This window comes from Ranitomeya variabilis, chromosome 2 (assembly GCF_051348905.1).
Source record: "Ranitomeya variabilis isolate aRanVar5 chromosome 2, aRanVar5.hap1, whole genome shotgun sequence".
In the NCBI taxonomy this organism is placed as follows: Eukaryota; Metazoa; Chordata; class Amphibia; order Anura; family Dendrobatidae; genus Ranitomeya; species Ranitomeya variabilis.
Genome location: NC_135233.1, coordinates 733222377 through 733236979, shown reverse-complemented (window position 1 = coordinate 733236979; position 14603 = coordinate 733222377). Strand labels below are relative to the sequence as shown.

General features: G+C 43.5%; 1 protein-coding gene across 2 annotated transcripts in view; it reads left to right on the top strand.

Moving 5' to 3' along the window:
* Positions 1–14603, top strand: part of LOC143807719 (uncharacterized) — a 345126-nt gene that overhangs the window by 80622 nt on the left and 249901 nt on the right. For both annotated transcript variants that reach the window (XM_077289578.1, XM_077289579.1), the window contains 2 exons: positions 1905–2035; positions 6087–6287. In XM_077289578.1, coding sequence (XP_077145693.1) covers positions 1905–2035; positions 6087–6287 — 332 coding nt within the window. The remainder of the gene's footprint in view (positions 1–1904; positions 2036–6086; positions 6288–14603) is intronic.

Genomic DNA, 14603 nt, shown 5'->3' with positions numbered 1-14603 from the left:
TGCCGGTCTCCTCCACTGCAGGCTGAGGCTCCGCTGGTTGGTTGCGCCGCCGCTCCTGGATGCTGGCGGCCACGCGATATCATGAGCTCCAGAGTTGACGACACAGCTCTTCCACCTCCACTCCAAGAACCTCCGGGTTCAAGAGTGACAACAGGATCTTCCCTTCCTCCAATTGGTGCGAAGCGTCAAAGGTTTTCTCCCCCTTCTCTGGGTGACCTCCGCTCGCCATCTTGTCCTCCATGTTCCTTCTTGCTGGGTCCTCATCCCTTTCCTGCTCTCTCCTTCAGGGGCGGAGCTTCTTCTTTCTCTTTCTTCCGCCATTCAGGATCAGGAGGCGGATCTCTGTTGCTGATGGACATGTCCGCATGGTACAAAAGTACTTGGAGTGGGCGGTCATTATTTTTCGCGCTTCTCAGTAGGTTCCCGCCCACGATGGCACGACCTTCATCTCCAGCGCTCCTCATGGTGCTATAATGGCGGCAGTTTTGGAGGCAATTTTGGCGATCTTTTGTGATACACAGTTTTTCAATAGATCACAGTTCAAGCATAATTGTGGCACAGTCTCTAGGCACACATGACCCGATTTACGGGGTTTAGTAGATCCTGTTCATGACGCCAAGTTGGATCGCCCCCATGGGGCCATGGGGTACTCGGTACTGGGTCCTGCAGTTCACAGGGGGATGTCACGGTGGCTGACCCGGTCTGTGGCCCTGGGACGTCCGTGTAAAAGGGAAAGGTCTTTAAAAGGGATAAAGTTTGTGTTCGTGACACCACCTGTGGTATTCGGTCAGAGTGACCGACGCTGCTTTAAGAGGTCCGCTGGGGTGATGATATGGCAGCTAGACGGTAAACCTTCCCACAGGTGAAGTATGTCCCCAGGGCTTCCCGGTGTGTAGATGGTGGTATGGTGAGAGGCGCAGAGAAGAACGAGGACACAGGGTTGCAGTCTCTTTACCTTTACTGAAGACTTCAGCATCCACAGTCCAGGGCACCAGATCACAGGGCAGGCAGAGTCCGGCCATTTTGGAGGCAAGTCCAGAGTCCCCTTGTACAGGTGGAAATCAATAGCCTTCCCTTGCGCTGTAGTGGTGTAGTCCCTTACTGCCTATGGCTTCACATAAGGGTCTCACAGATGTGGTGTCTCTCTCTCTGTCCCCCGTATAGGATAGGACAATACCCGTATGACTGGTGGCTTGAGGCTGTTTATAGGGACTCTTGCACGCCCCGGCCTCCATGGGTTGCCACCGTACCTCCTGGGTGTAGGTACGGACAGGTAATCTGCAATTAGCTGTCCTGCCGGTCTCTGAAGTAAAGCATAAAGGTCCTTACTCCCTCGGTGTGCCGGCTACCAGGATTCTGCGCCTCAGAAGGAGGCAGCCTGTGCAGGGCTGATCCCCTTCTGGTATCCTCTCCTTTGCTTCGACTTCCTTGCACACTCACTGCAATACAGTTCTGCCTTCTGAATGTCTCTTACCAGGAGCTGCAGCACTTCAGGCTACACGGCTCCTTTGGACCCTCTGTCCACCTCAGACTACTGTCTGGAACGTTCTAACTTTCCCTACAGACTACCAGTTATATATATATGGAGAGTGACCTAATAAATAGGGTCAGGAGCTCCCCCAGGTAGCCTGGAGTGTGAAATGTGTTGCATGTTTGTGATACCTGGATGCAGTTATCCTTCTTTGCCTCCAACGTAGCATCACTCGCCCCGAGAGGAAAGCAATACCATTGCGACGACCAGGACCCTGGGGCGCCGCACTTTCATCATTCGAAATCTGATATTAATTGCACCTAATCCCTGGATAAAACAATGTGGAGGTTATCTTTAAACTAAAAAGTACTGTACCTTCAGAAAGTATATTGACCATTCATTCATTCATTCATGCTTAATTTTTTATATCAAGGTTTCAAGTTAAGGAAACAAGAACTAGAGGATACGAATCTCTCAGACTGGGCTCATGTTAATGTGGACCGCTTTGCATTGCTGCTTGAGCTGTGGACCTGGGAATGTGCACTATTAGAGAACAAACAGCAGGTACTTCAAATGCATTTTCTTTCTAGACGGATTTTATTCAGCTCTGCAGTGAGACAAGCACTTTTGTGCAAATTTTCAGGTCAAAGAAAAAATTAAGTGGCGGCAGAAATGACACCCCTCTGGGAATGTATTTACAATGGTAGTGGCGATTTTGACTTCATGGGTGTTTTCCAGAAACAAGCAGCAGTGGATGTTGCTGAGTGAAAATTGCAAACCTGCCAGCACAGTGCCAGGACATTGTAATGTCCGTATATTATGCCCAGACTGTGCTTCTGGAGACACACACTTGTACATTAGGTTGTTCTCATTGCTAGAGAAATGCCAAACATGTGGGCGCTAAATGTGGTTTAGGCACACTGGGGCTCAGAAGGGAGGGGGGGCATTTAGTTTTGGGAGCCAGAATTTGCTGGGTATCTTTTGGCGGGTGAGGAGCCATTTAGCTTTTCTAGAGCCTTTCTACCACCAGTAATGTGGAAGCCCCATATATTTCCATTAACAGATGACAGACCTGAATGGGGAATTGTTTTTTTATGGATTGATTTGAGGCTTTTGTTGGGAACATTTTACATATTGTTTGGGATCACATTTATCCGGCGCTCTACGCTGACCACTTACTTTGGGGTTTCCATCTAAATCTCCCAATGACATGATTCAGATGAAACCCTGAGAGATCCATTCACTACAATGAGGCAGCAGAGTTACTCTGGTCTTAATATGGTCTCTGTACAGAGGAGTACTTACTAATAGAAGTGCACAAAACCAGAATAGAAAGCGACCAAAAAATGTCATGTGCCCGAAAATGGTATCAATAAAAACGTTGGCTCGTCCCGCAAAAAAACAAGCCATAACATGACTCTCTGGGCCGAAATATGGAAAATTTATAGCTCTCAAAATGTGGTAATGCCAAAACTGTCTTTTGCAGCTATCTTTTAGTGTATGACAACAGCCAAACATAAAAACCCGATATAAATCTGGTATCGCTGTAATCGCACCGACCCGAAGAATAAAGTTACCCAATCACTTATACCACACAAGAAACTGCGTAAAAAAATAAATAAAAGTAATTCTTCACCTGCTGTTCATTTTTTCACTATTCCTCCCAAAGATCGCAGTAAGGATAGGCACACATTTACCCTGCGTTCTGCGATGAGCGCTTACACCGTGGTTTCCATGTAAATCTCTGAAATACGTGATTCAGATGGAACCCCCAGCAGAAGATTCCCTATAATGAGGCAGATGAAGGCACTGTAAACGCCATCTGACCTGTGATCCGGCGGTGTCCGTCTTTTTAGGATTGCATAAAAATGCTGTCGGCCACAGTTTTGTTCACTTCTGAAAAGAAGGACACCGCTGAACAGAGGCCAGACGGAGTCCAGAGTAACTTCTGTTTATTATAGTGAATGGATCCCTCGGGGGTTTCATCTGAATCAGCGTAGAGCACCTGATAAATGTGATCCCAAACGTTATTTAAAATGTTCCCAGCAAAAGTTTCAACTCAATCCACAAAAAAACAAATCTTCAGTCATGTCTGTCATCTGTTAACGGAAATATAGGGGCTTCCACATTACTGGTAGTAACAAAGGCTCCTCACCTGCCAAAAGAAGTTCAGCAAATTCTGCTCTCCCAAATCCCAATTCCCTCCCTTCTCAGCCCCACAGTGTACCTAAACCGCATAATGCGTCCACGATTGGCATTTTTTAAGCCATGACAGCCCATCTAGCTTACGGGTGCATACCTCCAGAAGCAGTGGCTGGGCATAACGTACTGGTGACTGCAACGTACTGGTCACTACAGCGGCAGTTTGCAATTTTCACTTGGCACTATTCATCGCTGCTTGTTTCTGGAAAATACCCATGGAGTCAAAATCAGCACTACACCTGTAGATAAATTCCCAAAGGAGTATAATCTCCAAAATGGGATCAATTGAGGGAGGATTCTGCTCTTCTAGCAATTAGGGGTTCTGTATATGGAGTCCGCAAACTCTTCTAGAAAAATGCGAAGGAAGCAAATAGCGATCCGTTCCTCCCGAGTCTCTCCGCATGGCTAAGTAGCACTGTACAGCCACATATGGGGTATTGCTACATTCAATAGAAATTGTGAGACAAATTTTGGTGCCATTTTTACCCATTTCTTGTGTGAAAATGTAAAATATGGGCTAAAACTAAATTTTGGTGGTAAAAATGTAATTATTTTTTCTTCACTCCCAATGGTATAAATTTCTGTGACCCGTGGTGTCAATATGATCACTGCTTCCCAAGATGAATTAATTGAGAGGTGTAGTTTGTAAAATGGGGTCACTTATGGGGGGGTTCAGCTGTTCTGGTACTTCATTTGCTCTCCTAGTGCGTCATGGCACCTGCAAACCATAACAGTAAAATCTGGCGCTGCTTGCCTTCTCAGCTTTGCACTGTGCCTGAAAAATATTTCCCGATTACATGTAGGGTATTGGCAACCTCAGGAAAAAATGGACCTCAGTTTGTTCTAAAACATTTTCTATTCGCCCTTAGAAAAATTAAAAACTTGGAGCTAAAACAACATTTTTGTGAGGAAAATGTGATTTTATTATTTTCACGGCCCAATGTTATAAACTTCTGTGAAGCACCTGGGGGTTTAAGGTGCTTACCATGCATCTAAATACATTCCTTGTGGGATCTATTTTCCAAAATTGGTTCAGTTGGCGGTTTCCACTGTTTAGGCACACAGGGGCTCTCCAAATGGGACATGACGTCCGCTAATGATTCCAGCAAATTTTGCGTTCAAAAAGTCAAATGGCGCTCCTTCTCTTTCGATCTCTGCAGTGCATCCAAACAGTGGTTTTCTCCCTCATATGGGGTATCAGCGTACTCGAGAAATTGCACAACACACTATATGGTGCAATTGTTCCTGTTATCCTTATGAAAATGCAATATTTTGTGCTGAAAACATATTTGTGGGGAAAATTTGATTTTTTTTTTTACGGCTCAACTTTATAAACTTCTGTGAAGCACCTGAGGGTTCAATGTGCTCACCACACCTTTAGATAAGTTCCCTGAGGGGCTAGTTTCCAAAATGGTGTCACATGGGGATTTTCACTGTTTTGGCACATCAGAGGCTCTCTAAATGTGACATGGCATCCGCCAATTGTTCCTGCAAATCTTGCATTCAAAAACTGCACCCAAACAGTGGTTTTCACCCTCATATGGGATATCGGCATGCTCAGGAGAAATTACACAACAAATTTTGGGGTCCGTTTTTCCTGTTACCCTTGTCAAAATAAAAAAATATTGGACCTAAAGTCAATTTTTTTGTGAAAAAAGTAAAATGTTACTTTATTTTTTATTTTTTAAATTCCTGTGAAGCACCTGAAGGGTTAATAAACTTCTTGAATGTGGTTTTGAGCACCTTGAGGGGTGCAGTTTTTAGAATGGTGTCACTTTGGGGCATCTTCTTTCATATAGACCCCTCAAAATGACTTCAAATGTGATGTGGTCCCTAAAAAATGGTTTTGTACATTTTGTTGGAAAAATAAGAAATCACTGTTCAAATTTTAACCCTTATAACTCCCTAACAAAAAAAAAAATGTTGGTTCCAAAATTGTGCTGATGTAAAGTAGACATGTGGGAAATGTTACTTATTAATTATTTTGTGTGACATATCTCTGTGATTTAAGGGCATGAAAATTCAAAGTTGGAAAATTGCAATATTTACCAAATTTTCACCAAATTTCCATTTTTTTTCACAAATAAATGCAAGTCATAAGGAAGAAATGTTACCATTATCATGATGTACAATATGTCATGAAAGAAACAGTGTCAGAATCACCGGGATCCGTTGAAGCGTTCCAGAGTTATAACTTCATAAAGGGACAGTGGTCAGAACTGTATATATTGGCCCAGTCATTAACGTGCAAACCACCCCTCCATAGAAATTCTTTCAGTCATTCCCCCTTGTGTGGATGCAATGGATCTTTCTGTCTGCAGCTAATATACTTAGTATACACAGACAGTGAAATGTAACAGAGGTGCATTTTATCAATTTCTAGCATCTGAATATTTGTGTGTATTTTATTTAGCTTGTTGACAGTTACTATGAAGCTTACCAGCATACTCTTGATCCAGAAGAGCGATTTTCCTTGGCACAAGTGATTACTGACATCATGTATAAGCGCCCACGGTTTGACATTGGCTCCAAATACTTCCTGGAAGCTTATAGTGATGAATGCCAATGCTTAAGGCTTCACTTGCAGCTTGTCAGAGATGTTTTGACAAGCCAGGTAAGCAAATAAAAAAAAAAAAAACATAAATGGAAATGTTAACCTTCTTTAATTCAGCTAACAAAAACAAACAAAAATTATTGAAATACTCTACATCAGTGTGCAAAATTCTAGATTGTTATACTTGATACCAATCCTGAGGAGGTGAGGAGGATTGGAAAGTGTCATACACCTGTTCTATACCCTTGAATGGGTTAAACTTGAGCAGTTCTCCATTCAGAAAATGAGCAGTCACAAGTCAAGTTTTTCTACTTTACGGATCATGACCGTACACACAGTGTCAAACGTGCATTATGCTTAGTGTCACTTTAATAGTTGCAAAATGAGTTATGGTTTCAGCACTCGGAAAGAAACAAACACAACTGAATCAACAGAATAATGTATAGACAAGTTTTTTGTTCGTGCTCCTGTTGCTCTCAGAAATTCCAGCCTCACACAGTCACACGCATCAGTCTTCTTCAGGCCAGTTTCACACGTCAGTGTCTCCGGTACGTGTGGTGACAGTTTTCTCACGTACCGGAGACAATGACACACGTAGACCCATTCAGATGAATGGGTCTATGCACATGTCAGAGTGTTTTCACGGATCGCGTGTGTCCGTGTGCAAAACACGCAGACATGTCTGTTTTCATCCGGACACACGGGCTGCAAAACGTGCCACACACGTGCACACGGAGAACAGTGCACCCTGTCCTCCGTGTGCACGGACTACCGCTGGGGAAGTAGCGCTACTGTAGGCCGCTGTTCCCCTGCGTGTGTTGCTGAAGTCGGCTTTCATCCATTCTTCCCTGCTCTGCTGGCAAGCAGGGGAGAATGAATGAAAAATCCGATGTGGGGTTCCCCTATGTTTTTAAACCAACCCGGCAAAACTCACAGGTGCAGGTTGGTATTCTCAAGCTGGTAAGGGGCCATGGATATGGGCACCCTCCCAGCCTAAAAACAGCAGCCCGCAGCTGCCCAGAAAAGGCGCATCTATTACATGTGCCAATTCTGGAGCTTTGCCTGGGTCTTCCCACTTGCCATGTTGCGGTGGCAAGTGGGGTAATGAAGGATTAATGTCACCTTTCTATTGTAAGGTGACATTAAGCCTGGCTTAGTAAGGGAGAGGTGTCAATTAAGACACCTCTCCATTGCTAATCCTATAGTTGGTGAAAGGTTAAATAAGCACCACACAGTAAGAATAAAGTATTTTAACGCAATCATACACCACACATTTTTGCCATCTTTTTTGTATCTGCTAATCCAATCAACGCCCTCGATCTCCTGTAAAAAAATGTAAAATAATAAACCAACAATATACCCATACCTGTCTGGCGTTCAGTAAGTCCCACGCCGTAATCCATATCTGGGGAATGTACAGTTTACATCCGGGAGCGCTGCTAATGCAACTAGCCTGGGTGCAAACTACTGGGGAATGGATGAGAATCAGCAGGCACAGGGTTAGTAACTAGCGATGACATCACTGAGTCTGTGCTCGCTGCCGGCATGAACACCTGTGACCTCAGGACCGTGAGAGAATGCAAGTGATGAGGTCACTGTGACAGAGCGTGAACTTCCGTGACCTCATCACTTGCATTCTCCCACGGTCCTGAGGTCACAGGAGTTCATGCCGGCGGCGAGCACAGACTCAGTGACGTCACCGCTAGTTACTGAGCCTGTGCCCGCTGCTTCTCATTCATTCATTCTACCCTCCTTGCGCTGCTCGCCGGTTGAGCAGGGGAGAATTAATGACAGCCGGCTTCAGCACCAGCCACCGGGTAACAGCACTTACTGTAGCGCTACTTTCCCGGCGGCCGCCCGTGTAGTACTGATGCGGCACACGATTGCCGCACGTAGTACACACATGGACACTGATATCTCCGGTACCGGTAATATGAGGACGTGTGAAACCGGCCTCACAGTTCATACATTTAAGGCCGGGGTCACAGGGCCGTATGTTCTCTCTTGCGAGAGTATCGGGCTGATTATGCTAATGTCAATCAGTGTCAGAGTTTGATCCGAGTGTCATGTTAGTGTGATCTGACTTTATCGCATGAGATAATTGTATGACAGGTACGAAGAACTTAATTTCTCTATCTTCTCTGTTGTCATTGTGCGCGTATATCGGACTTCACTCAGATGACATCCGAGTGCAGTCCAGTGTTTCAGACACATCCTTAGATTTGTATGGGTGTTCATGATCGAAATTATCGAATGGACTTGCACCATGCTGCGATTGTTTTCTCATGGTGACTTGGCAAGAGAAAATAATTGCGGATCTGCACTGCCCCATAGTATAACATTGGTCCGAGAGCAATCCTATAAAACATCGGATAACACTGGGCTGTGTTATACGCTAGTGTGAGCCATAAGATATTGACTCTAGTTTTTCAGACTCTGCTCTCCACATAATTGTTATTCCCTTTGTAATATCCTCGACCGCTTATAGGAAAGTTATTATCAGAAATTGACATACAATTTAAATTAGGTTTTTATTTTAAATGTTTTTGATTTTATTTTCGCAGTTTTGTTCTATGTCAAAATCTGAATTAAAAAAAAAAAAAAAGCAAAACGGAATCTTGCAATTTTCCCACTGGCGACTAACGAATTTTTAAATTCATACTCCCTATGGTTTCAGGAAATCCACAATGATCAGACCCGGCCCTATCTTTTGTATTGAATTATTTAATGAACCTGTGCAAAGGTAATTGTGAAGAGAAGGGGGGCAGGGTCACCTGTGACTTTACCTATTGTGAATGGTGGATTCTGTGTTATCAGCTGGGTGTAGAGGACTAAGGCTACTTTCACACTAGCGTCGTGCACTGCACGTCGCAATGCGACGTTGCAGCGTACCGACGCATACTGTGCAAGCGCCGCACAACGGGGGCAGCGGATGCTGTTTTTCAACGCATCCGCTGCCCCATTGTGAGATGCGGGGAGGCGGGGGCGGAGTTCCGGCCGAGCATTCGCGGTCGGAAATGCTGCAGACGACGCACCAAAAAACGTTACATGTAACGTTTTTTGGTGGCGACGGTCCAACGCAACACGACGCAACCGTCGCACGACGTGTGGCAATGCGTTGCACTGCGTCGTTAATAAAAGTCTATGGAGAAAAAACGCATCCTGCAAGCACTTTTGCAGGATGCGTTTTTTCTCCAAAACGACGCATAGCGACGTGCAGTGCACGACGCTAGTGTGAAAGTAGCCTTACCTGTAATTAGAATCCTAGCTCTGATGATAAGGAGCCTGCTGTAAATGGTTCCTGAATGGGCATGAAGTGTAAAATAGCTCCATTTGCCACTATGAAAAATGCAAGTTTACTAAGTTTACTTTTTTTTTTTTAAAAGATGACGGCATGACGTGCCACATGTCCGTCTCCGCTGGTGAGCAGCGGCATCTGTGGATGCATACGAAGAAAAGGCTGCGTGGCACTCCCTCTGGGGGTGGGTGCATGAATAGGATTCCACTCCACAGTAGCGAAAAAAAAGATTCGGCACCACAAAATAGATACAAGAAAAATGAACACGTTATTAGTATAGGTAGATCCACTGCATAAAAGATTTGATGTTTCAGCCAATTACACGGCCTTCATCAGAACAAAACGGTATGAATGACAGACACGCATAGACCGATTTATAACTCCACGTCGTGTGAACGGGTATAGTTCATCTCTAATACACCTCCTTATAGTTATTTTGTTATTTTTTTTATTTTGATTATTATTATTCATCTTTTTTCCTTATTTTTACTTTTTTTTTTTCAATTATTTTTCTTTAACTATTAATAGTAGTGATGAGTGAGTTATTTTGTTATTTTTTGGATTTTGATTATTATTATTCATCTTTTTTCCTTATTTTTACTTTTTTTTTTTCAATTATTTTTCTTTAACTATTAATAGTAGTGATGAGCAAGTATACTCGTTGCTCAGGTTTTCCCAAGCACACTCGGGTGGTCTCCGAGTATTTTTTAGTGTTCGGAGATTTAGTTTTAGTCACCGCAGCTGCATGATTTGCGACTATTAGACAGCTTGATTACATGTGGGAATTCCCTAGCAACCAGGCAACCCCCACATGTACTCAGGCTGGCTAGCTGCTGTAAATCATGCCGTTGCGTCAACAAAAACGAAATCTCCGAACACTAACAAATACTCGGAGACCACCCGAGCGTGCTCGGGAAAACCCGAGCAATGAGTATATTCGCTCATCACTAATTTTGATTAATTTTTAATTTTAATATTATTCATTTTCATTAAAGTTGTTTTTTTACCTTTTTGGTTGCATTTTATAGGCCTTACATTAAATCTAGAGACCAGTCTTTCTCTATCTCCCTTTTTGCATTCCCCTTTCCTGCACAATTACCTTTGGTTACTTATGTTCTCCGAATGGGTACTCCTTCCAAGCACCCTTTTCTCTATATAGGTTCTTACAATACATTGAAACAATCATTTCCCACTATTGGTTACATAGAGGCGACACTTTTTCATTGGGTACATCACTTCCTGTGGTGTCAGATAAGGGGAAAGTATTCCTTCTTACACCGCCGAATTACTGTCAAGTTTGTAACGTCAGATATGGGATGGTCCTCTGTTCACAGAGGTGCTGCGTCACTTCCGGTCACGCGGGAACTCGGGACACTCCCGGGTATACAGTGGATACACCTGCAGCGCGACACATAGAAGCCTTATTTAAAGGCTGCACTGACTCTTACCTCACAGCGCCATACTCACTGTACAGCAGTGCTTCTCCAGAGCAACTGACACACTCTTTTCATAAGGATCCCACTGGTAAGTGACTTGCTGAATATCCATACATACTTTATGCTCATTATACTATCATACTGTCCTGTGCTTCCTGTGTCCTTATTTACTCTTTGATTATTTACAGCTGGCTGAAAGGTTTACATACCCCAGCAGAATTTTTGCTTTCTTGGCTTTTTTTCAGAGAATATGAATGATAACACCAAACATTTTTCTCCACTCCCGGTTAGTGGTTGGGTGACGCCATTTACTGTCAAACTACTGTGTTTTCTCTGTTTAAATCATAATGACAACCCAAAACATCCAAATGACCCTGATCAAAAGTTTACATACCCTGATGATTTTGACCTGATAACATGCACAGAGGTTGACACAAATGGGTTTAAATGGCTGCTAAAGGTGACATCCTAACCTGTGACCTGTTTGCTTGTAATCAGTGTGTGTGTGTGTGTGTGTGTGTGTGTGTGTGTGTGTGTGTGTGTGTGTGTGTGTGTGTGTGTGTGTGTGTGTGTGTATAAAAGCTGAGTGAGTTGCTGGGATCCAGACAGACTCTTGCGTCTTTCACTGACGTTTCTGGATTGTGAGTCTTGGGGAAAGTAAAAGAATTGTCGAAGGATCTACGGGAAAAGGTAGTTGAACTGTATAAAACAGGAACGTGATACAAAAAGATATCCAAGAATTGATTGATTAACAAATGGAAAATCAGGAGTTCTGTAAAAACAAAACCACGGTCAGGTAGACCAACAAAAAAGTCATCCACAACTGCCAGGAAAACAAAACCCCACAAATAACAACAGCTGAAATACAGGACTCTCTGTAAACTAGCGGTGTGGCTGTTTCAAGATGCCCAATAAAGAGGCACTTGAAGAAAAATGAGCTGCATGGTCGAGTCTCCAGAAGAAAGTAATTACTGCGCAAATGCCGCCTACAATACACAAAACAGCACAGAGCAAAGCCTCAAAACTTCTGGAACAAGGTAATTTGGAGTGATGAGACCAAAATTTTACTTTTAGGCCACAATCATAAATGTTACATTTGGAGAGAGGTCAACAAGGCCTGTGATGAAAGGAACACCATTCCTACTGTAAAGCACAAAGGTGGATCGCTGATGTTTTGGGGATGTGTGAGCTACAAAGGCACAGGAAACTTGGTCAAAGTTGAAGGGAAGATGAATGCAGCATGTTATCAGCAAATACTGGAGGGAAATTAGCAATCATCAGCCTGGATGCTACGCATGGGATGTACTTGGACGTTCCAACATGACAACGATCCAAAACACAAGACCTGTCATTGGCTACAGCAGAACAAAGTGAAGGTTCTGGAGTGGCCACCTCAGTCTCCTGACCTCAATATCATGTCTGTTGGAAGTGCTAGAAGCCAACTAGTTTCTTCTTGGAGCCTCTTGGAGGATTGCTGGCATGAGCTCTCTTGTGTCATCTCAAGCTAAGTTATTCCCTCATTTGTCTTCCTGCTTTGTCTTTGGTTGTAGTGGGGGCTGACTATCCCTCACTATCCCTCACTATCCGGGGCCTATCACTAGGGGCAGTCAGGGATTAGGTTCCTGCTCGGCGCTTGGTGCAGAACCTATTTACGTAAGGGCAAACAGTGTGTTGTCACATCTGCCTAGGGGTCTCCACTCCCCCCTTTCCTAGTGTTTGGGCTTCCCTCATCCTCTTACCCTTGTTGTGCACCTAGCTTCTCCCTCAACTAACTTTACAGACAAATCAAAACCCCTGCTTGACTGCAAAAGACCTTCAGAAAGATTTAGCAGACTCTAGAGTTGTGGCACATTGTTCTACTCTTCAGAGACACCTGCACAAACATGGCCTTCATGAAAGAGTCATCGGAAGAAAAACTCTACTTTGTCTTCACTATAAAATTCAGGATCAGAAGTATGCAAAGCATCTAAACAAAAGCCTGATACATTTTGGAAACAAGTCCTGTGGACTGACAAGGTGAAAACAGAACTTTTTGGACACAATGATCAAAGGTATGTGTGGAGAAAAAAGGGCAAAAAATGTCAAGAAAAGAACATCTCCACAACCATTAAGCTTGGGGTGCATAAATCATGCTTTGGGGTTGTGTTGCAGCCAGTGGCATGGGAACATTTCATGGGTAGAGCGAACATTGGATTCCATGAAATTTCAATAAATTCTTGATTCCAATATAACACCATCTGTAAAAAAGCTGAAGTTGAAAATAGGATGGTTTCTACAAATGGATAATGATCCTACACACACATCAAAATCCACAATAAACTTCCTCAAAAGGCACCAGCTGAAGGTTTTACAGTGTCACAGTCAACTGATCTGAACATCATTGAAAATTTGTGGCTGACCTAAAAATAGTTTAACATACTGTATATACTAATACCTAAAAACTAAATTTTATTTCAACCATTAAAAGTTAATGAAGACAAATAACAATTCCTGCTGCCCGCAGATCCAGTACACGGATTGTATTAATAATGTACAAAACCCTAAATGTCCCTACCGGACCCTATTGTACCCTTCCTGACAGCGGAGGTTGGCACCCTAGCTTGTTCGCAATGTGGCACCCCCGCAATAATGACGTGGTGTCCTTTTTGAACATTTTTTGGTGAACACATTATAGGGGAACCTTTATAAGACACTTACAGTGCTTGGTTTTTTGGCCTAAATAGTGAGTGTCCTTGGTATTGCTTAAAGTGTACAAATCACTGAGTGGGCTCATGCTGATATAGAGGGGTTTATATATACTTATTTGTGGTGTGATCCTGTGCTTATGGAGGTTAACGAGTCTAGTGATTAGGTACATCTGTTCACTTCAATGGATATAAGAATTTATTGTGTGTTACACCTGTTGTTGTTCCTGATTCAAGATGGACACTAAAAACTATGGCACCTCAATATAACCCTTGAGCGCACCAGTTTATGACTGTGAGATCTGGGCTTATTGATTTTCTCTAACACCCACTTTTTAAAGCTCCTTGCACACATGGTTTCCCTTGTTTTCTCCTATTACTTTCTACCTATTGGTCTGGAGAGTTAAAAGGGTAAGTGTGAAGGGCAAGTGAGGGTGAGCCGACGTTGAGCGGCAGCGCCACTTTGCGTACCAACTTACAGTGCCAACCTTCGCAGCAAGGTAGGGACAATCAATTAGGGAGAGTGGAGGGTGAGCCAGTGCAGGCTTTTTGTTCCCAACCTCTACCCTCTAATTCCTGCATTAAATGTCTGGGTATTCCCCCCAAAAATTAGTTTTTTGTTTTTTTGGTTTTGATTGTATTTGTTTAATTTGGGCTCCTGAGGAGGAGTAGGTTGATTAATGTATATATCATAATCTGTAAGGACATACCCTCCTTGGGTTCACTAATTTTTCACATCCCTTTTTCTCTTCTTGATCACCGTGGCACTATTATTCCTTTTATTTTGGGATATTTGTATTTGACTGGTTGCACATAGCATCCAACTAGGGATGGTTAGGTTGCATCTAGAGTGAGCCGACGGTGAGCGGGGGCGCCACTTTGCAAACAAGCTAGGGTGCCAATCTCCGCTGTCAGGAAGGGTACAATAGGGTCCGGTAGGGCCATTTAGGGTTTTGTA